This window comes from Typha angustifolia, chromosome 14 (assembly GCF_048772165.1).
Source record: "Typha angustifolia cultivar Huaian chromosome 14, ASM4877216v1, whole genome shotgun sequence".
Lineage (NCBI taxonomy): Eukaryota > Viridiplantae > Streptophyta > Magnoliopsida > Poales > Typhaceae > Typha > Typha angustifolia.
In genome coordinates this window covers 5,743,317-5,767,157 of record NC_133252.1, presented here as the reverse complement: position 1 = coordinate 5,767,157, position 23,841 = coordinate 5,743,317, and the positions used below count along the sequence as shown (strand labels likewise).

Genomic DNA, 23,841 nt, shown 5'->3' with positions numbered 1-23,841 from the left:
TACAAATGATGGATTGCGGCAGAAATTATTGGAGCACTTCTACCAAACTCTAGATGCTAGTCATGAAGGTGTCTAAAGGACTTATAGGAGGATATTACAGAGCTGCACATGGCCAACACTAAGGCGGGATGTGAGGAGTTTTGTCCATGCTTGCGAAATTTGTCAAAGGGCTAAGGCAACCACATTAAAACCAGCCGGATTACTTCAGCCTCTACCGATATCGAACCGTGTTTGGAAATACATTTCTATGGATTTCATAGAAGGTCTTCTGCTGGTACGTGGATATTTCATTATTTTTATGGTGGTTAACAGATTGAGTAAGTATGCACACATTTTCTGCATTATCACATTCATTTTAGCCAAGTCAGTGGCTCAAATTTTTGTAAAAGATATTGCTCGGTTATATGGTATGCCACGTACGATTATCTCCGATTATGATTGTGTATTTATGAGCGATTTTTAGATGGAGTTTTTTAGATTGTGGGGGACTCGACTAAACTTTAGCTCAGTCCACCATCCACAGACGGATGGCCAAACCAAGGTGGTCAATCGAGCCATTGAGCAGTACTTGCGATGCTTTATTGGAGAGATGCCGAGATGATGGTTAGAATTCTTACTGTGGGCGAAGTGATTTTATAATACTGCCCACCATAGCAGTATTGGCATGACTCCATTTGAGGTGGTGTAAGTGCACACGACTCCGACATTACGCGCCATGACCTAGTGAGCATCTACAGATCGAACGAAGATGGACTTAGCTTTGATGGATAGAGACGCCACATTGAGGAGGTTGCGTGCCCATCTTAAACTTGCTTAAAATCGCATGAAGCAAGTTTATGATCGCAGCTATCGAGAGCAGGAGTTAGAATCTTTTCCTATTGCATTAGTTATTTATTTTCATTAAAATAAATTTTTTGTAGGTCGCGTTAAAACACAGAAGGAGGCACGTTCGAACGCCTTTGCAAACGCTTGCATTAGGTTCGTAAAAATAGAGAACGCAAAATGTGTGTTCGAACGCAGTCGGGCGCATTCGAACGCTGCGTTAGAACGTCTGCATTAGGTTCACATCGATAGTGAACGCCTTTTGTGCATTCGAACGAGGTCAGGTGCATTCTAACGCGATCGGCGGGAGTCCAATAGAATTAGGGTTAATAATTGTTATTTTAGCTTGTTGGCTAGCCTTTATAAAGGTGTGGATGGCAGCCAAAATCATTATGCTATTGGAATATTAGTTTCTTTCCCCCTCTATCTTCTCTCTAGTCTCTCTATCTTAATCTCCCTCCTCCCTCTTCCTTAACCTACCACCTCCACCATTAGCAAGATCTCTCCTAACTTTTAATCTCCCTCATCTATCGAGTTCTCCCTCTTCTTTAGGATCTCGATCACTTCTTCCCCTTCATCTTTATCTCTTAAACCATATCAACCATCCACCCTCATCTTCATTATCATCCATAACCCTAACATCCAATCCACCCGTCACCACTACCATCATCTACACTATATCGTATTTTAGTCTCAGTTCTAATCAAAATCTGCAAAGGATGCAAATATAAAAAACGTAGATCAGGAAGTTACAGATCAATCTAACTTAGTTTCGTAATTTTCTAATTACAAAATAATATTTGATGAATATGTTTCCTCGGTTACGCGGACTACTTCCTACAATCAATCTAAATCTTAAATGGATCATTCTATATAGCCTATCATTAGTTTCAGAGCCTATCTTTTGGTACCGTAGACCCTATCACAACAATATTGACTATGTAATAAAATTTTCATAGGTTTCATATTTATAATCGATACCATTGTCCATGAACTCCATAACTTTTTAGCCTGCAAGATGGTAGGGTAAGAAAAATAAAATTTTCCAATTAATTTTTTTCCTTTTGTCAAGCTGATATCATGTATGCTTCTTTCCCCAACGACAGTATCCACAACTCAAAGATGAGAATGCTAGACAAATTTATACATTAATTGTCACTTGCCTTTTCACAATTTTAACTAACCCTTGCATTTTAAATAAAATGAACACCTTGTGCAACCATTACATTTCTCATTATATATCAAAAAACACCATAAGTGTTTGGTGATCTAATGAGAACCGTAGGGTGCAATTGTGCAAAATAGAAAAATCGCTAAGGAGAAACGTTGGGCTTTTATGGATTAAAGTTTAGACTCACGTAGCCAAGGAGAAGTCCATGAAATCATCTAACATATCTTTCTGGCCGAGCATGACTAATAACAACAAAACTGCGTCATTTGCAATGATAAATATTATGCGTGGATAATAAAAGTAAGTTATTTGAAAGCTCACAATGGCTACATCAATGAACAGTTGGCGGAGCTACGGAGAGCGAGGGCGCGCTGAGTGGGAGTGGACTCGCATCATTAGCACGCCGACCAACCCGTGCCAGGCGACCTACTTGACTGTAGTGGCAAAGTAGCAGCGGAATTGAACGTTCAAATTGTGGCGGAGAATTACAATGCATGATGCCGGTGACCAGAAGTTTGTGATATAAATGGAATAAAGTTAGCCAGATTTAACGTACAAAGTAAAATTAGAATGAAATGAAATCTATGGCTATATGTGGATAAATTGTTACTGTACCTTTCTTGGAAGAGGATAAAAAAGAACCCTAGATTGACTGGAAAGGGAGAGATGGAATAGAGATGTGAACGTCGAATTTGCGCAGAGTGGCATTTTCGGAAGCAAAATTAACCCCAAGGGTTTGGGATCTCCACTCTCCAGTTGGGTTCAGTGTTAATGCGTAGAAGCCGGGAAGCGACGAGTAGAAAATTTCGAGGCATTTCAATGAAAAACTTTAAATAATAAAAGCTAGTGGAGATGCAGGGGATCGAACCCTGTACCTCTCGCATGCAAAGCGAGCGCTCTACCATTTGAGCTACATCCCCAGATAAAAATAGCTTTAATAATTTTCTACTCATTTTAATTTCCTAAAAATAGCATCAATGTACCTAAAATGTTCACTTAAACGAGCCTTCGAATCTGCGGCCAGTACTATCCCATGTCATACAGTGATCACCAACTGCTATTGAGCACCTATTCTTATAAAATCCTATGAATGTAGTCAAGAAATGCTGGATCACCGAATGATGCCCCTCATGGAAATCTCTGGTACATATTAGCTACAGTTCAAGAACAACTGCATGGCTTAACTCAAAGCTGTACTATTTGCATATTCGAGTACAGGGGCAAAAAAGAAAACTTTTAGGAAGCAAATAAAACAAACAATATTTTAGGATGAATAGCATCCAAAACATGACCTTTGCAACGGGAAGAGGACGGCAAAATATGGCTTTCCAAACACAATCAGAACTTTCTTCACTTTGGTCAAGACCAAATAAAATTCATATGTTAATACGGACTAATTTGCACACGGTAAAGTGCAGATATGCTAACAGAAAATTGATCTTTCAAGTAGCAACTGCTGAGCTCTTTTGCTGTCGCATCCTCTCCTCCAACATCTCTCCATTGCCTTGAAATTTTCTAGACTTCAGAATTCCTCAGTTCATCAAACTTAAATTACCTCCAAAATATTGATATAATATGAAAACAAGAAAGAATGCATAAGGCTTCACAGAATGACATGGTGGCGAAATGATGCTTTGTCAATAAGATTTAAGCTATCTTACTTAAATTATCACTCTTAAAAATTGAATAATCGCTGTTGAAAAAGTAAACAGTTTCTGCTACTTAACATCTTCATGATAGCTCAAAATCCCTCTACTTCTAGCATTAGCATAAGCATAAAAAAGGAAAACTAGTAGAGTATATTAACATAACTTGTCAAGCAACACCAAAGCTCTCAGATGAGGCAATCTGGTATGGCAAGGCATCATCCCTTACTTTTAAATTATTTAGAAAAAAAAAGGATTGTAACTAGTCAAATTATCTACTAAACCCAGAGGTGCTTGCATGAATCCAAAGAAACATTGCAAATGAAATGGTCATCAACTAACAAGGAAAAGCCAGCATTCGATGATAGAATTTTCCCTCATTAAAGAACATAATCTAATCAAACGCAAAGTGAACCTTAGTAACCATAGTAACATACAATAAAATATAAACATAGCATCATCAATTCAATTCCATGATATAATTATAAATAATTTCATTTTCAATCCATCAGTGGCAGGTGTAATTGTTATAGAGAAAAAATAAAAATAAAAAGACCAATAAAATTTCCTGACATATTGCATATGCACATAATCAATCCTATTTAAGAATATGAAAATGCGTTTGATACCTAGCAACAATACCTAAACATATATTCAGGACTGCTAGAATTAGCACAACAAAAGCAAAGAATAACTTCAGCTTCACGCAAAATATGAGAAGTCAACACTAACTGATGTTACCACATCAACTCTTGCTAGTGAGAGCAACAGAAGCAGTAGGAACTCTGCAATGCATGCGTTGATTCACCACATTTACTGGACCATAATTGGATCAATTTCAAACAGCACAAGCTATTGGTAAATGCTCGCAATTCTTTCCTTTAAGCAGAGAACTAAATGGAGGTCCCAGAGAATCCAAAATTAACAACATTTATGCTCCTGAACAACGTCAAGGATCAGGTTAAGTACTTGAGTTTGAACCAAAAGAAAAGCAATAAATTTCTCAAGCAGCAGAAGTATCGATGGGATACTAGAATTTGAGCTTTCCAGCTCAACAATTGCTGCTTTCTTATTATTTGTGCGGCTTAAATTGCATCTCCACAAACTCTATATTTCCTTGATAAGCCTCATTGACCTCAGGAAATTGCTCCCCGTACGGGAGAACGTAGCGATCTTGGAACTCCTTCTCCGTCATCATCAGCACCGTGTGCACAGGTGTTTTCCATTGTGACGACAAGTTATTCAAAGCTAAAACATTTAGAACCGCGCACCGGGGAATTATCCTCTTCTCTAGACTAAGGGAGATAAGCTTGGGCCGCCGCAACAAAGACAACGGATCCCACTGTAATTTCTTCATGAAGAACTCCATTGCATTCTTGATCTTCTCATCTGATGCAAGCATACAGAAGGGATGCCGAGTGAATGCCAAAAGGGTATCCTTCTCCGACCACCCAAAACTACGGTATATCGATAGCTTCCTCTGCCACGTAGAAGTGGTTAGCCCCGACATCGCATTGATCCCGAGGATAAACGTCGTCGACCATGGATTGATCCCCAACTCCTTGAGCTTTTCCACGGTATGAGCGAACCTATCTGAATTCTGTGTCATAACTCGTGGGTAAGCCGTCGCCAATTGCACGATGTTTTTCGCGGGGAGGCCGTGCGACTTCAAAGTTTCCACATTTGGCAGCATCATTTTCTCCAGTTTGTACCGGAGGAGGCGGGAGGAGCCGCGGATGGCGGTCATGACGTGCTCTTTGGATCCGAGAATCTTCTGAAGTATTTCAAAGTTGGGGATCAAGCGATTCGCGAGGCTGATGCGGAGGAGGTTGGGATCAGCGGAGACGAGGTTGACGAGGTCGTCCTGGGAGTAGCCGTAGTCGAGGAAGAAGTCAAGCTTGGGGCGGATGGTTGTGTCGGGGTCGGCGAGGAGGAGGTTCGGGTGCTTGTGGAAGACAGCGGCCATTTGGGACCGGGAGAAGTTGTAGGAGCGTAAGAGGGCAAGGACGGAGTCGGTCTTGGAGGTGGAGGAGGGTCTGAGGCGGATGTGGGAGGCGGCGGAGACGGCATCGGGGATGGGGAGGCCGCAGGCTGTGGTGAGGTAGGAGACAGTGAAGGATGCATCGTCGTCGGTGTCGGCGTCGGAGGAGGTGATGGTTGATTCGTGGAGGAAGCGGAGGAGAACTGATGAAGGTGAGAGCTGCGGAGTAATCCGGAGAGGGTTTCTCCGGAGAAGATGAAGCATTCTCTCTTCGAGGAAGGGAAGAGATAAAGAGAGGAAAGAGGGAAGTGGCAGATCACAGATGGGTAAAACCCTAGAGGGGACGCGCCCGCTTTAAATTTTGCAATTGTTAAAAAAAAATTTATTGCAATATTTTGATTAAAGATTTGATCATAATACGAAGAATCCAATAAGAAGGAATTAAATATGATTTCTTTTTCATATAAATAATGAGATATACTAATTATAAATTAGATAGATAAACTAACGCTACGCATAAAATGAAATAATATACACACCTAGAATCCATAATTTGTCTCTGTTTATCTCTTTATGTATATATATTGTCTCTGTTTACCTCTTTATATATATATATGACAGGTAATCGATTCCGGATTTCTAATAACAAAGATCTAATTTTAATCGCTTTTATTTAAAATAACCATTTAATTACAATCTTTGGTTTAGTAAATTTAGATTTTTGAAAATTAAAAATATATATTTTCTATATTAAATACATAATTTTTTTATAAGAAAGTATACATAATTTACATAAAATATATACATAAATTATCGAAAAAAATAGAATACAATTAAGTTTAGACGAGGCCGGTATGAATTAAAAATGAGAGCATATTACCTATACTTTTATATAACAAACTAATTCACTTTAAAGCAAGGTTCTCAAGATCGGGATTGGTATTGGCCAGCCATAAAAAAAACGATATGTATCGGCCATTCGTATCGGCCATTCGTATCGGATCGGACTATTTTTTTAATTATATTAAATTCTAAATATTATTTAAAAATATAAAAATATGCAAAAAATTTAGAAAAAATGACAAAAAAATAAGAAAATAAAAATTACTGACATATGAAGTCTAAAACTTAAAAAATATATTAACTTACTCAAAATTTAAAATTTTGATAAATACCGAGCTGGTTCTCGTAAATTTCTATAATCTTCATAATTATAATCACTATAAGTTTATAAATATTGATGTCTGGGGCCTAATGCTTCAAAGAAAGATTCCATCATACTAGTCATATTGTATAGATTTTGTTATGTGATTTACGTCTGAGGAGGATAATAATCAGCATTTGGATCTTATGCCTAAAATACTAAAGATACTTAGGATAATAACTGTAACACCCAAACCCTAAATACGTGCATGGCACGAGCCCACAAGGCACGTGCATGGCACCTGACCATTTGGTTAGTTACTGACAATCAAATAAATCTATATCAATATCATAATCTTATCCACAACATCGAAACTAGGAATAACTCAAGTCTAACTGTCAACAACATACAAATAACCCTATTTAGGCTCCACATAAGCCACAACACATCATCACGAGTTTTCCACAACTATATATACACAACGGTAGTATATACATAATTATACAAGTATAAAGTCACCTGTTAAAATATAAGACAAGGATAAAGACACACTTTAAAGGATGTCCACTAATACATCAGATAAGATAGCTCATCTAGCGTATAACACTAATCACACTCTACTCTTCACTCACTAGCAAGACCCCTAAGAAAGTATCCTACTCCATTCGTTCACCCGAGTTTTTGAAAAGGAGAAAACAAAGAGAGTCATGAGCTAAAGGCTCAGTGAATAGACCTTACCCCGAATCAATGAATTCAAATAGAAAGTAAATTACGTATTAGATAATATGAATCAGAAAGAGCATCTTGTCATGAATGAGTATATGAAGTTTTCTTAATAATATATAAATGAAAAGTAGATAACATGTCATAACTGATAAAATATATAATCCTCGACAATATATAAATAAATCGCTATATCATACTATTACAATAACTCTCTCTCAAATATAACACATATGATGCATGCCGACTATAATCATGCTATGATATCAAATATAACCATATATGATGCATATTGACACTCGATAATTAGGTATATCAGATGATAATGAAATCATATGCATTTCTTAACATCACGATTCATTACCGACATCTCGGTATAATATCATCATACTAGATCACTATGCATAGTCAACACCTGGTACTTGATCTCAACATCCTACCCGTAGGCTTAAAGCATACCCCGCCATACACTAAAGGTATCTCAATCATAATCAAACCCTGCCATATACTAAGGGTATATCAAAATCTATCCAGATCGAGTACCCTACCGATTAATAGAAATCACATGAGGATAACTCGCCGTACACATGCCTTAGCGAACAGTAAGTGTCCGATTGTCTATGCGCACAGACTCAACTGACCTCAAATGTGGTCACGAGATATCGCATATTAGCGACCATCATCATCAATCCAGGCACCCTTAACCTTGGCGCCTACTTGGGTACCCACATGTTTTTTCTATTAACTTTCCTATCAATGAGGTTTATATATTTTCTGTTATATGATAGATCGTGTACATATATCCAGTACTATAACAAGTTATGCATATCAACAATTTAGGTGGAATATGAATCAAGAGAAAAATGATGCAATGTAGTCTCCAACCATGTAGTCAACACATACATACCCATGCTAATCTATTACAAACATACTCATGCTACAGATCAACTGGACATAAAATTATAACAGTATAATCATCTCTTATCATCTCTATTTATCATCATCATACTCATATCCAAGATCAATCTAATTATATGCATGATAAAAATATGCTCGATTGTAATCATATCTAAATCAAGTCATATAATCATGTTGGAGGCCAAAACATGCATGTACATAATATATAATGTATCCTAATTTGAGAAAGGCGTCTAGGAGATAAGGCCACTCACCACCACTGCAATTACCAAACAACCACTCGTTCACGCTACTACGACAACGATGAAGCCTTGATAGCTAAGTCCACGGGGTCTTGAACATGGGGGTCGGGATCTGAAATAATTTATAACAAATAATATCAGTCTTTCTATTAATTAAAATTAACTCGGCTAAAAGATAATTTCTTGTTGTAATCATGTACTATTCATTTCTATATTTGTTTTGTTATTTATTAACCACAATTATATTATTTAATAGTGTATTTAAAACATAATTATCTGCCTATTATTCTCTTTGATAATTAAGAAAAATAAGAATTAAGTTACTACAAATAATTACGTAAGAATATATGTACATAACCCTAATAATTTCTATTACGTATCTAAGATTAATACAGTAATTTATGTTGCAGGTATTTTGCTAAACATGATATAATTAGATTTATTTACTAACTATGATATAATTAGATTTAATTCATATAAATTAAATACATTATATTAACTAAACTAATTAAATAATTAATAACATACTCAAATATAATTTAAATAGTATCAATAATTTGCATATATATATATATATATATATATTAAGAAAACTATACACAGTGCTGGGCTCAGCCCAGCACCTTAACATAGCAGGTGCTGGGCCGAGCCCAGCACCATCCTAAGAGGAGGAAAGAAGGGAAGGAGGAGGAGGAGGAGAAGAAGAAGAAGAAGAAGAAAAAGAAGAAGAATGAGAAAAAGAATGAGAAAAAGGGGAAGAGAGCTAGGCTATAGAGGAGGGGTACAGTCACTAGTGGCCACTCAGTGGCCGACCTCTTAGTGACGGATCACACCTCCAGTGATCCCGAGAGAAAATCAAGAGAGAGATAGAGAGAGAGAGATAGGGGAAAGGGAGAGAGAGAGAGAGAAGGAGGCTCACCGGTGAATAGAAGGGCCGACAGCGGCTCTTCCCAGCGATCGGTGACTGCTAGTGGACTAGAGGGAGAGAGAGAAGGAGAGACCTAGAGAGAGAGAGAATGCAAGGAAGAGAGAGAGAGAGAGAAAAAATATTAGAGAGAGAGAGATGGTCATGCAGCGACGGCGGAGTGGCCGGTGGGCTAGGTCCCACCTCCACGCGTCGTCGCGGCGTGGAGAAGTGTGGCTTGATGGAGGTGCGTGGCACCTCCACTACTGCCACAGCATGCATGTCATGCTGGGCACGAGGCCGACCATAGCGTGGCCGGTCGCGTCGTGCCTAGCAAATATTTTTTTTACCCTACTTGGATTATTACAATAACTAGCATATAGATCTTGTGATAGTTCCAAACAATAAATACTTGTTTCTCTGTCTTCAATCCTTATGCCTCCTTGACTTTCCTCAACAAATGTAGATGGGACGATCTCACCATCATATGTATCATCATGACTATGACTAGTACTAGTAGGGTATACTATCTCTCGCTACTGAATGACTCGTACCAGCCTCTACCCTCGTCGTGGTCTCTCCCAATATCTCATTTAACCATGGGTTATCTCTGTCATTTAATAACCTGTCATCTATTTCTTTGATCCATAGAGTCAAGGTGTCTTCTTCATCGAAAACATGATTTAAATCAATCAGTTGTTTATTTTCTGTCTTTCTTTTTAAATTTCTCTCTCAATCTCATATTATTATAATAACTAAAAACTAACTTTTCCAATATTTATATTGTCAATCGGTTACGTGTTTTTGTGTGGATTAAGGAGAAAGTAGTTTAATTTCTTTTACACTGTGATGAAGACACAGTTTGACTTAAAACTGTAGCAACTTTAGCAGTAATAAATTATCCAACTCTCAATCTATGTCTCTCCTTCTGAAATCAGAAATATATTATTACATACTGATTATATTGAAAGTTAAAATTTGAAATAAATAATAATAAAATTATTTAATTGAATCATAACTCACTTCTTTATCACAAAGGATTTGTTTATGAATATCGGGCTCAACCCTACTGATTACCTTTCTAACCCCCAACAAGACTTCACTATTATTAGACATTTGTAGATAATTAAAATCTTGGGTTAAGAAAATACACTATAGAAATTTAAAATTTGTAAGCATTCAAGTTTTTAAATATTCATAAATAAAAGAAATTAGTAAATTAAATCCAACTCAGACTTGCCATTACTGTTTATAAGTCTTAATACTTTGACAAGAGGCTCAAATATTGCGGTGGCAATTGTAATATTATCCCAAAATGTATTTTCAAGAGCCATATTTTTCAAAGTTTCACCTAAAAACTTATCTTTAGGTTTTATATTCTTAATTTTTATAGATCACTTCTATGATGTAAACATTCGTATAATATCATCCTTATAGCACATAATGCTCTCCAAGGCTAAAAAGTGAGCGATAAATCTAGTGACGCTGGGTTTGATGATCTCTCTACCACCAATCATCCACCTGAGTAAATTAAGAACCTAACCATGGTTATATAAAATTCGTTAACCTCTAACCTTCATGTATGACCATATCAATTTTAAGCTCTTTTACAATATCCTCTAACATTAGATCAATACAATATGCAGCACATAGTGTCCAATATAAATGAGGTCTTTTATCATAAGTAAATTTTCAATAGCTTTATAATTTGCCTCATTATTAGTAACCACTTGGACTACTCTTTTTTCACCGATTTCTTGTACCACCTCATCTATCAACTGACAAATATAATCTGCACTTCTGAAATGAGCAGTAACATCCACAGACTTCAAGAATATTGTCCCCATAGCAAATTACACTAAGAAATTAATTATATTTCTTCTGTTTTGTGTACTCCACCCATCACACATTAGTGTACAACCAAATTAATCATAATACCGTTTAAATGTCTCAATGTAAGTACAAAATTCATCTACCTCTAAGTCAAGATATTTAGTAGCAATATCATTTGAACTAAGAAATGGAACACCAGGCTTTACTGATTGTATAGCATCCACCATAGTGTGAAAGAAAGGACTATCAGCTATATTGAAAGAGACTAGCGAGACTAGAAACCTTGCTGTGAAGTGCATATAAAAAATAAAAAAGCAATCACTCGTGAATGTGAAACTTACATATATACATATATAAATGCTAATAACCATAAAATGTGAATTTGTTAGTATTTTTATTTAAAGATAAAATATTGATTTATCAGTATTTTAATAATAGAGAGGCAGGTTTGCTGCAGCATAAACCATCGTCACTAGCAATCTACTAGCGAGGTCCGATGCGAACGACAGCCTAGGCTCGAGTGCGGGTGGCTGAGGAAGGCATTGAATATGGTGTTCGACACCCGAGGGGGGGCCTACATTGCCGCCGATGGGAAGCTAGGGTTTTCGGTCCTAGCTCTTACCGCGGGTGAGGAAGACTCTCGACTGCTCCAACGTCTCTACGACATTTGGGAGGCTCTACGATGGTGGGGGAGGGGGTCTGCATCAAGGTTGAGCTATTTCTATAACAACCTATCCTTAAATAAATAAATAAATCTGTTATGGGCACGACATGCCCAGCCATAGTGTGGTCGGCCTCATTCCCATGCAAATGGGTGCGGCATGGGGGTGCCACGTACCCCCTTGTGAAGCAGTAGCTAACCGGCTATGACCAACTAGCCGTGGTGGGCCCCAGCGCTGCCACAAACCCCCCACCGCCTCTCTCTATCTCTCTAAATCTCTCTTTCTCTCTCTCTCTCTCTCCCTCCCCTCTACCGACGTTGGCCTACAGCTGCCGCCTTCGTCACCTCCACTGACGCGGTGAGCCTTCTCCCCCCTCTTCTCTCTCTCTCTCTCTCGCTTGCACTCTTAGGCTCGGGCTTGCTGGAGCCGAGTTGTCGATGAGAGGCTGGCAGCTGGCTGGCCACCAACGACTGATGCCCTCCCCGCTGGCGCCAAGTCTTCCTCCTCCCTTCCTTTCATTTCTTCTTCTCTTCTCTTCTTTTCCTTTCTTCTTTCTTCTTTCTTCTTCTTCCTTTCTTTTTCTTCTTCCTTGGTTCCTCTTTAATTGCTGCTATAGTGTTGGGCTCGTCCCAACACTGTAGTAGAGCTTGAGCCCACCACTGTAGCAGTTCTTTTAATTTTTCTCTTATTTCTTTTCTGTTAATTAAGGATTTTATGTTAACTAATACTTTAGTTTAATCAGGTAGTTAATTATATTATTATATATATATATATTTGGTAATATAATTATTATCTAATTTTAATTAGTATAATTAATGATGAATTATATTACAAACACTTATATACCTATTATTTACATATAAGCTTACTTGCATATGATAGATTAATACTTAGCTTCATTAATTATAGTCGTGAGACTTATAAATATATCCTAATATTCATTATTTATATATATATAGCTAGTTTGTAATTTTATTGGTTTAGTTTTACTAGTTTGTATAGAATAAAATAATAGGCTTGTCTATTTATTTGCTTATCTCTTATATTATATAATTAAGAAACAATAAGAATGATAAATTATTTGTAATTATATTTTTGTCTACACTTATATTCTGATGTATAATTAGACATATTTAGCCTTTTATTTTATAATTACATATTTATACTATTTTATAGTTTCTTCACTAGCATTTTAATAATAGTAGTATATATAGAACATTAAAACCTAATAAATTATCATATTTTTTATGAATTAATTCTAACCGGATAAATGACTAACTTTATACTACTTAAATATTTTCAGACTCTGAACTCCCTTATTTGAGACCCCGGGGACCTTACTAGTGATGAGTGACGGTTGATCGATGGACATGAGGGATACGTGTGTTGGGTCTTCCGATCGGAAGTGAGTAGTCTTATCCTCTAGACGCATTTCTCAAATTAAGATATATTTTATATTATGTACATGTATATTTTGGCCTCCAACATGATTATATAACTTTATCTAGAGATTATTTTAATTATGCATATATTATCATGCATTTGATTAGGTTGATCTGGGATATGAGTACATCGGTGATATATAGAGATGATTGGAGATGATCATACTATTATGATTTTATACCGATATGATCTCTAGCTTGAGTGTGTATATCATAGGCTAGTAAGAGTATGCATGTGTTAAATACATGGTTGGAGTATGCATTACATCATTTTTCTCCTAACTTCTTTACCACCTAAATTTCTGAGTTGTATAATCTGTTGCATTACTAGATATATGCATTATGATCTATCATGTATAGGAAATCATTAAAATACTTGTCTATGTGATGTGATGCCTAGAACGATATCTAGTGCGGACTGGTACTAGACATACTCTTAATGCATGGCAGAGTATGGTAATGGCTAATGGTTATACTCTTAGCGTATAACAGAGTACAACTATCATTGATATATCCTTAACGTATGGCTGTGTATGATTATTTTTTTCTAAGATACCCTTAGCGTATAGTAGGGTATGATTTTTCTCTAGAGATACTCTTAGCATATGATAGGGTATACTCTGAGCTTGTTGCATGACGAGTATCGAGTTTGGGACCAAGTACTATAGTCCAGCATGGTAGATAATATTTAGAGTTGAGACGTATGATTATAATAGTGAGAGATATGTGGATTATATCTGGCTCTGACATATATGATTATTTAGTAGTTGGCATGCATCATACATCATTATGGATATGACTAGTATCATTGGATCATGATTATTAGACATGATATGTTGTTATATTCGGTGATGTTATATTGTAATTTCATCATGAGATATATTTTTGGTTGAAGATATAATATGCTCATTTATGAGAATTAATTTCATTTATATATACATGCTCATACACGACATCATGCTTATTTCTAATTCGTATTATCCAGTACATAATTTACTCTTTGTTTGACATCACTGATTCGGGGTTAAGTCTATTTATTGAGCCTTTTTCTCATGATTCTCTTTATTTCTTTTTTAAGCCCTCGGATATGTAGTACGTAATAGCGACTTGAGATATCTTGAGAAGATATTCTAGAGTGATGATGAGGTGAGCAATAGATGCGTGATGGTATAGATGATAGTTTATACAAAAATTGAGTTGTCCCAATATTTAATATTTGTACTCCTTTATATTTGATGATGATTTGTATAATATAGGTCGAATCATAGTGTTATCTTGTATTAGTTATTTTAGTTGTATCGTGATGGTTTGTCGTAGTCTGTGTGGGTCCTGCCAGATTATGGTGTATATTATTGTAGACTTGGATATTCATATGTTAATAGGTTTATTTTATTAATAGTATGATTTATTTGGTGATGGATTATGTGAGCATAGATATATTAGTAAGTTTTATTTAATGATGCCATGATTATATGTGCATAGGAGTGTATCTATGCATAACGGGCCCCGCCTGACCTGTTGCGTGCGTCGTGTGCGCCGTGTGGGTGCATGGGCGTGCACGTGCTTATATTGAGCGGGGCGTTACAATTCAAGTGGTATCAGAGCTTAGGTTTACGGATGATCTAGCAAACCATCAAGTATAATAGTTGTGATTTATTTTAGGATTACGCTAGTAATCGATCTTTACGAGTAGGATATTAATTGGTTGAAATAGAGATCTAGGTTGTGATGTTGAGATTATTAAGTTTTGATATTTGATGATATTAAAAGAAATAATTTATGATATTGGTACATTGAGAATTTATTTAAGCAACTAATGAATAGGAAGAGATATTACAAATCATGCATTGATGTTATTAATGTCGAGGTGTTAACATGTTCATATGATGTGATAAAGTGTAGAAATTCTAAAACATGTGGAGATATTTATTTATGCAAAAGAATTATTATTGGTAGATATAACATAATTTTGGATTTTTGATCTTTTTATGGATACACTTGAGATTAAGAGATTGATGTAAAAGATATATGTGCAAAGAGACTATTCTAATTTTTATGAGGATTATATTTATTGATTGTGAATAGATGAGTAAGACATATATGAGTAAGAAATTTGATAATTTTGTATAGTGAAAAAGATATTAGGTGATGTGATATAGATGATTGTAGATTGTATATAGAAAAAAAATTTTTAGGATGAGTAGTATGATAAATTATGTTTACAAGATACTTATGTTAGTTGGTATAAAATTTTGATTATACAGACAAGATGGATAATTTAATAAGGATATGTTTGTCCAATAATATTGTTAGAAGATTAATGTCTCTTTTAAATTTTTAAGTTGATGATTACCAAATAGGGTAATGAGCACAGGAAATATGGCATGAATATAGTTATTGGATTATAAATAATTTCAGTAGTTGAAATGTAATGTATATAGTTCTAGATGACGTGATAGTAGGTTTTAGAAGTTGCTAATTATGTGAATATAATTAGATAGAAATAATGATACTGAAATGAATTAAATAAGGTGATGATAGTTACTAAGTTGATAGCCTCATGACATATCTTATATGACACTGAAAATATATGTAATAGGTTACGGAACTATTCCTTCAAGATCTGAATTTATTGTAAGAAGCAGTCCGTACAATCGAGAAATAATATTTATCAAATATTCTTTCATAGTCAGAAAATTACGAAATCAAGTGGAATCAATCCATAACTCCCTGATCTACATTTTCTGTATTTACTCCTTTTGTAGATTTGAAATACAACTAAGATGAAAACACGATATAGTGTGGATGATGGTGGTAGTGACAGATGGAGTGGATGTTAGGGTTATAGATGATAATGCAGGTGGATGGTCGATGTAGTTTGAGGAAAAAAGAAAAAGGGGAAGAAGTGGTCAAGATCCCAAGGAAGAGGGAGGACTCGACAGACGAGGGAGATTAGAAGTTATGAGTGACCTTGCTAATGGTAGAGGTGGTAGATTGGTGAAGAGGGAGGAGGGAGATTAGGGTAGAGAGAAGATAGAGAGGCAAAAAACCAATATTCTAATAGCATAATGATTTTGGCTGTCATCCACACCTTCATAGAGGCTAGCCAATAAGCCGAAATAACAATTATTAACCCTAACTCTAGTGGACTTCGGCCGATCGCCAAGAAGCCACTCAACTAGAATCTCCATCTCTAATTTGGTACCATGATGTCGTCGGTGCGTAGCAAGTACTCAAACTGGCTCTAAAATCTGTCTCCTCCAATGGCTCTAGTAGAACTAATCAAACGACCTCACAATCTCCAGTTCGCTCCCTCAGCAATGAAACATGGAAGATAGGATGCACTCTCGACCCCCCCGGTAGCTCCAAACGTTATAAAATCAGACCAATATGCTCTAACACTCGAAACGGACCGAAGTAATGATATGCTAACTTTTGGTTTCGCATCGAACGCAAGGTCACCTATCAATATAGTTGCACCCTCACGAACACCCAACTGCCGATGTCGAACTCCTGCTCCCTATGGCTGCGATTATAAACTTGCTTTATGTGGTTTTTAGCAAGTTTAAGATGGGCAAGCAACCTCCTTAATGTGGCATCTTCTATCCATCAAAGCTAAGTCCACCTCTGTTTGATCTGCAGATGCCACTGGATCATAAGAGCGTAATGTCGAAGCCGTACGCCCATACACCACCTCAAACAGAGTCATGCCAATGCTGTAGTGGTGGGCGGTGTTGTAAGACCACTTTTCCCCTGTAAGAACTCCAACCATCATTTCGACATCTCTTTAACAAAGCACCTCAAATACTTCTTAATGCCTCGATTGACCACCTTAGTTTGGCCGTCCGTTTATGGATGGTAAGGCGATCTAAAAGTCAATCAAGTTCCTTGTAATCTGAAAAACTCCATCCAAAAGTCGCTCATAAATACATGATCATGATCCGAGATAATTGCGCGTGGCATGCATGTAACCGAGCAACATCTCTAGCAAAAATTTTAACCACTCACTTGGCTAAAAATGAATGTGACAATGTTGAAAAGTGCGCATATTTGCTCAATCTGTCAACCACCACAAAAATAACGGAATAACCACGTACCAATGGAAGACCTTCTATGAAATCTCTAGAAATGTCTTCCTAAATACGGTCCGGTATCAGTAGAGGCTGTAGTAATCCAGCCGGTTTCAATGTGGTTGCCTTAGCCTTTTAATAGACTTCGCAAGCAGGGACAAATCTCCTCACATCTCGCCTCAATCTTGGCCACGTGCAACTCTGAGATATCCTCCTATAAGTCCTCAAGACACCCTCATGACTAGCCTCTGGAGTTTGGTGGAAGTGCTGCAATAATTTCTGTCGCAATCCATCATTTGCGGGCACCTGAATGCATCCGCGGTCCAACAGCAAACCGCATCGATTCTCCAACTCTAGATGGCACCTCGGATCATCCAATACCTCTTATAACAATCCATAATATCGGGGTCAGATGTACATGCATACCTCAACTCGTTAAGAAAAGAAAAAGTGGGAGAAGAATAGGCTGTAAGCTCAGCGGTATTAAGTTGGCGTGATAGTGCATCCGCCGCTCTATTTTTCATTCCTTTCTTGTATTGAATTTCATACTCATATCCCAGTAATTTTGTGACCCATCTCTGTTGTGCCGGAGTGTGAATACGCTAGTATGGAAGGCTTTTTTGATCAGTTCGGATAATGAATTGTCGACCAATCAAATAAGGCCTCCACTTTGTCACTACATGTAGAATTGTCAACATCTCTCTCGTAGGTCAATAATTACTGGGATTTTTGTGATAACGCTGTGCTATGAAAGGCTATGGGATGTCCTCCTTGCATTAATATAGTTCCTATGTCAACTCTCGACGCATCACATTCCATAATGAACTCTTTGGTAAAGTCCGATAGAGCTAGAATGGGGGCTGTCATCATGACTATTTTTAGTTTTTCAAATGCTGTAGTGGCTTCATCCTTCCATCTAAAAGAGTCTTTCCTCAGCCAAGAAATGAGAGGAGCAGCGGTCTTGCTATACTCGACAAGAAAGCGACGATAATATCCGGTCAACCCTAAGAATCCTCGCAATCTTATGTGATACTAGGAATCGGCCAAGCGATCATGCATGCTACCTTTTGAGAATTCGCTGCCACTCCTTCCCCTGATATAATGTGGCCTAAATACTCGACTTATGGTTCTCCCCATAGGCACTTGAACTTCTTAATCTTTAGCTAGTTTTGCTTTAACAAATTCAGTACATCCTCCAAATGCTACCAATGCTCCTTTTTAGTCTTGCTATACACCAAAATGTCATCAAAGAATACCAAGACATACCTTCGTAGTAGAGGCTAAAAGATATCATTCATGAGGCCTTGAAAAGTTGCTGGAGCATTAGGGAGACCAAAGGGCATCACCCGAAAGTCATAGTGCCCATCCGGAGTCCGAAATGCAGTCTTGTGCACATCCGCTGGTGAACTCTAATTTGATGATATCCGGCCCTCAAGTCAAGCTTGTTGAATATGGTCGCCCTTGCAAGCTCGTCCAGCAACTCCTCTATGACCGGAATGAGATATCGGTCCTTGACGGTGATAACGTTTAGTGCCTACTAGTCGACACAAAAACGCCATGTCCCATCCTTCTTTCACACCAATAGCATGAGCGATGAGTAAGAACTATGACTTGGTTGTATGAGGCCTTGCTCTAATATCTCGGCTTCTATCTTGCAGATAACTTTCTCTTGCACATGTGGATATCGATATGGTCTCACGTTCGCTGGTGCAGCCTTGGGGCACAATCTCTATGCGATGGTTTGTGTTCAACTTGGTGGTAACTCCTTTGGTTCCTCAAACAGTCTAGCAAATTTATCTAATAAATTATAGAACTCATTTGAGGCTCGTCTCCTACTGGTCCTAACTGAAGAAGATAGGCCAAATCTCTCACATAAGGCAGCCCCACCATCGGCTGCATCGCAAGAATCAGCGAAGATAGAACGCCATCAAGCCGCACATTTTTGTTTTCTTACTTAAATTTCATCACGTTCTCTGAAAATCAAAAGTGATGGGTCCCAAGCTTTGCAACCACTGAGCGCCAAGGATAATGTGTGCTCCTTGCAGCGCCAACAGATACAAGTCCATAATGATGTCATATCCTTGCACCCGTATAACGACCAAAATATGCATGCATCGATATTTCATCTTGGATATCTTCCTCTGTGCCCTCCTCCATAGCCTCCTCATGGACCTCCTCTGCACACTCTCCATCACCAACAACCTTGTCGTCTTCCTCGAGATCGTCAATGAGCATCATACTCCCAGATCGGTTTGGAACACTGATGACCTAGGCAGGTGTGAGAGTTCGAACGGGGGGTCTTGTGCCTCCTCTAACATCGGACGAAGGTCTCAAAGGTGGTCATGGTCTAGTACTAGCAGCTGTTGTCTTTGAACCCGCAAAATTTCTAGCCGGCATTCTAAGCGCAAACTGCCAATCTTGGTTGCCCCAACTTATTTTTGCTGCCATCTTAAGAGTCTTGTACTTTTGCTCCATCCTCACGGCCTTCTCAAAGGTCTCCTCAAGAGTGGTAGGACAAAGAGCACGAACATCCACCTGTATCTCCTCCCACAGCCCTAAAATGAATGTGCTCATCAATGTTGATTCGGGCCAAAGTGGCTCGCAATGACTATTAACTCTTTCAAATTCTGCTTGGTACTCCAATATCGTCGTCCTCTAAACCATCTTACTTAATGTAGCAGTAAAATTTTCATATGCTACTGTGCCAAATCTGTATGTAATCCTCCTACAAAATTTAGCCCAACTGATAAATCCTCCACCACGAATAGTCGATCTATACCAATGCAATGCCGTTTCTTGGAGGTGAAAGCTTGTCATCTGGACCTTTGCATCCTCAGTTGTCCCTTGACAATTAAAGTATTGTTCCACTTGAAACACTCAATCCGTCGGATCACCGCCTTAGAATTTTGGAAAGTCCAAGCGTGCGATTCTCCCTCGGATAGCATTGTCAGGTTCGCGAAAGATCCTTGATTCAGGTCTGAGCCTTTGTGCTTATTGATAGTCTTTTCTAAATCCTCAAGCACGTTCATCATGATCTCCAAAGGGATCAACATCATTCTTTAAGTGCTAATCCTCTTCATCGACGAAGCGCACCGGTGCCACACGCCGCTCGGGTTCCACAACCACCGGTCTTTGGTTGTGTATTGAAGGTAAGGGATGATGTATAGGAATAGGTAAAAGAGGATCATTAACATTAACATGTCGCACATGGACCTGTGGGGTATCGGTTCGGTGTGGTCCTACCGCTGGCCCTTCTTAAGGCACCGATCTTCGTTGAGGAGATAACAAAGCCGATCGATTCATGACATATTCATTTAAAGAATTATGATCATTTTACATTACGTCAACTCTATGCAATAATATTAGGAACATGCCCCTAAGTTCATCTGCCATGCCCATATTCACACTCATGGATGTTGGTTTACTCGGTTCTACCATAGTCGCTCTAAAAGAATTGGCCTCACAGTTCGGGTTATCGTGGATTGAGTCTTCACTTGTTGGTGTGTTGTCCATTGATCTCCTTGTTGATATTATCTTCCTTGTTTCTACTATTAATAGAGGTCTGAGGTTCACCTGGCTCTGATACCAATGATAGGTTACGGAACGATTCCTTCATGATTTGAATTTATTCTAGGAAGTAGTCCGCACAACTAAGGAAAAATATTCACCAAATATTATTTCGCTATTAGAAAATTACAAAACTAAGTGTAATTAATTTGTAACTCCCTGATCTACGTTTTTCATATTTACACCTTTCACATATTCGAACTACAGCTGGGATGCAAACACAATATAGTGCGGATGATGGTGGTGGTAACGGGTGGAGTGGATGTTAGGGTTATAGTTGATAATGGAGATGAGGGTGGATGGTTGATGTAGTTTGAGGGATAAAGATAAAGGGGAAGAAGTGGTCGAGATTCCAAGAAAAAGGGAAGAATCAACAGACGAGGGAGGATAGAAGTTAGGAGAGACCTTGCCAACGATAGAGATGGTAGGTTGGTGAAGAGAGAGGAGGGAGAAGTGGGTAGAGAGAAGATAGAGAGGCAAGAAACTAATATTCCAATAGCATAATAATTTTGGCTGCCATCTACACCTTTATAGAGGCTAGCCAATAAGCCAAAATAATAATTATTAACTCTAATTCTAGTGGGCTCCTGCTGATCGCGTTCGAGTGCGCTCGATCGTATTCGAATACACAAAAGGTGTTCTTTGTAGATGCGAACGTGATGCAGATGTTCGAACATGCATTTCGCGTTCTTTGTTTTTGCGAACCTGATGCAAGCATTCGCAAAGTCGTTCAAACGTGCCACCAACCGTGTTCGAATGCGACCTACATAAATGATACGATCTCCCCTTAGGCTAAGGTATGACCTCTTCCAATTCTCTGATGTAGACAAGATCTGGTAAGAAACTTTGTAATAAGATCTTGAAAGATGTCGCCATCAGATCAATATGAAATTTGGATATATTGTACCCTAGAAAAGAGCTTTCCAACAAACTAAGTTTCAGGTAAATCAGATGTGGGGATCTCGAGATATCATCCGATTAGTGGATGAACGTCAGGGTGGTCTATTTAGGATTCGTGGATGGAGGCACGAGATCCTAGGTGATGGTGGTTGGAGGCAGACTGGCGTTGGTGGAGTGGCACTGGTGAAAACTAGCGATGGAAAGGTTATGGTTGATGGAAGGGTTAGGGCAAGTGTTAGATAGATTGGAAGAAGGGGGAGGAGAGGGCCGGTCCTAAAGGTCTAGGGTGATTGGCCGGTCGAGGGAGATTAGAAGCGGTGTTGCCGGAGATTGAGAGAACGAGAGCGAAGAAGACGAAGGAGGCAAGGCAAAACTCAATTCTTCAATAATGACCTCTGGTTGCCATCCACATCTATTTTAGAGGTTAACTAAACAACTCAAAATTAACCCTAAATAATATAATTTTGCCGATTGCGTTCGAATGCACCGAGTTTGCTCTTCTCTGGATTTATGAATGCGATGCAGGCATTCAAACGTGCGATCGAACGTGCCTGTTTCCCACTTCTCTGGATTTGCGAACGTGATGCAAGTATTCACAGTGTGTTCGAACGCGGTGTTCGAAACGCACAATGGACACTCTCACATCCACGTCCATAACCGCGTTCGAACGCACTCTATCGCGTTCGAACGCGACTTACAAAAAATTTATTTTCTAGGAAATTAAACATTAAAACAAGAAACAAAGATACTTCGAAAGTGTATCTATGCTCAAGACAACATCGGTGAAGTCCGAATCGTATCAATCCACCACGCTTCCGCAACTTTATCCTCAAGATTTGAAATTTGAGAAGCAATCCATGATATCTGACTCTAGCTCCCATGTAGACTCATCAGTAGGTTTGCCCAGCCACTCAATCAACACTTCAGTCTCTAATCTGGACCCATGGCGTCTTCTCCTGCGGTCTAACTAAATGTATCATATACATTCAATAGATTGGAAATAATTTTCTTAAATATGTTGTATTGTATTATCATAGATGATTATGGCATTACGTTGTTATATGGTTGTAGTTAGCAGAAAAAGTGATAGATTTGGACAAGTTGAGGTATTTTGGAGTAGAACATGATTGACTTAATAGATTACAACACTTTCTACATTGTAGAACCAATATTTGTTCTTTCTTGCAAACTAGTGGTATTATCGATGTCTATAGATATAGTATGATTACCTGACTGATCTAGATCCATGAATTTTATTCTTATATGGAAGTTACTGGTGGTTGTGTAATGTTAGGAGTTAATGAGTAAGTGATCGGAGTATGAGTTATGGATCTTGAAAAGTGAGATTAAAAGGTAGTGGAACTAGATATGTTGATTTTCTTATAATACCAACGTGATTTAAATTTCAGGGTCAAAATTTTTATTAAGGGGAAGGAAAATGTAACTACCTATTCTTAAAATAGACTACGGCCGGCCTCATGCCCAGGCAAATGGGTGCGGCATAGGGGTAGCATCGCCACAACCAACTGGCTGCGACCAGCTAGCCGTGGTGGGCCCCAGTGCCGTCACCAACCCCCCACAGCCTCTCTCTCTCTAAATCTCTCTCTCTCTCTCTCTCTCTCTCTCTCTCTCTCTCTCTCTCTCGCTTGCTCACTTACACGGCGAGCCTGAGCCGTTGGTGAGAGGCCAACCAACAGCGGCCAGTGCCCTCCCCTCGACGCCAAGTCCTCCTCCTCTCTTCCTTTCTTTTCTTCTTCTCTTCTCCTCTTTTCTGATACATTTAGTTAAAGTCTTTTCTTATTGCATTACTTATTTG

General features: G+C 38.2%; 1 protein-coding gene and 1 non-coding gene across 2 annotated transcripts; both read right to left on the bottom strand.

Annotated features, from left to right (window-relative positions):
• Positions 1–2,840: 2,840 nt before the first annotated feature.
• On the bottom strand, positions 2,841–2,913 carry TRNAA-UGC (transfer RNA alanine (anticodon UGC)). Its single transcript has one exon. It is a non-coding gene; the product is annotated as a tRNA-Ala (tRNA).
• Positions 2,914–4,494: 1,581 nt separating this feature from the next.
• Positions 4,495–5,957, bottom strand: LOC140775875 (uncharacterized). The gene has a single exon (XM_073119351.1). It carries the CDS (start codon positions 5,882–5,884, stop codon positions 4,712–4,714), a length of 1,173 nt encoding a protein of 390 aa, XP_072975452.1. The 5' UTR covers positions 5,885–5,957; the 3' UTR covers positions 4,495–4,711.
• Between the last annotated feature and the right edge of the window lie 17,884 nt (positions 5,958–23,841).

Bases quoted from the DNA above. Each gene is read 5' to 3' on its own strand.
- LOC140775875 (XM_073119351.1), bottom strand. From the start codon at position 5,884: ATGCTTCATCTTCTCCGGAGAAACCCTCTCCGGATTACTCCGCAGCTC.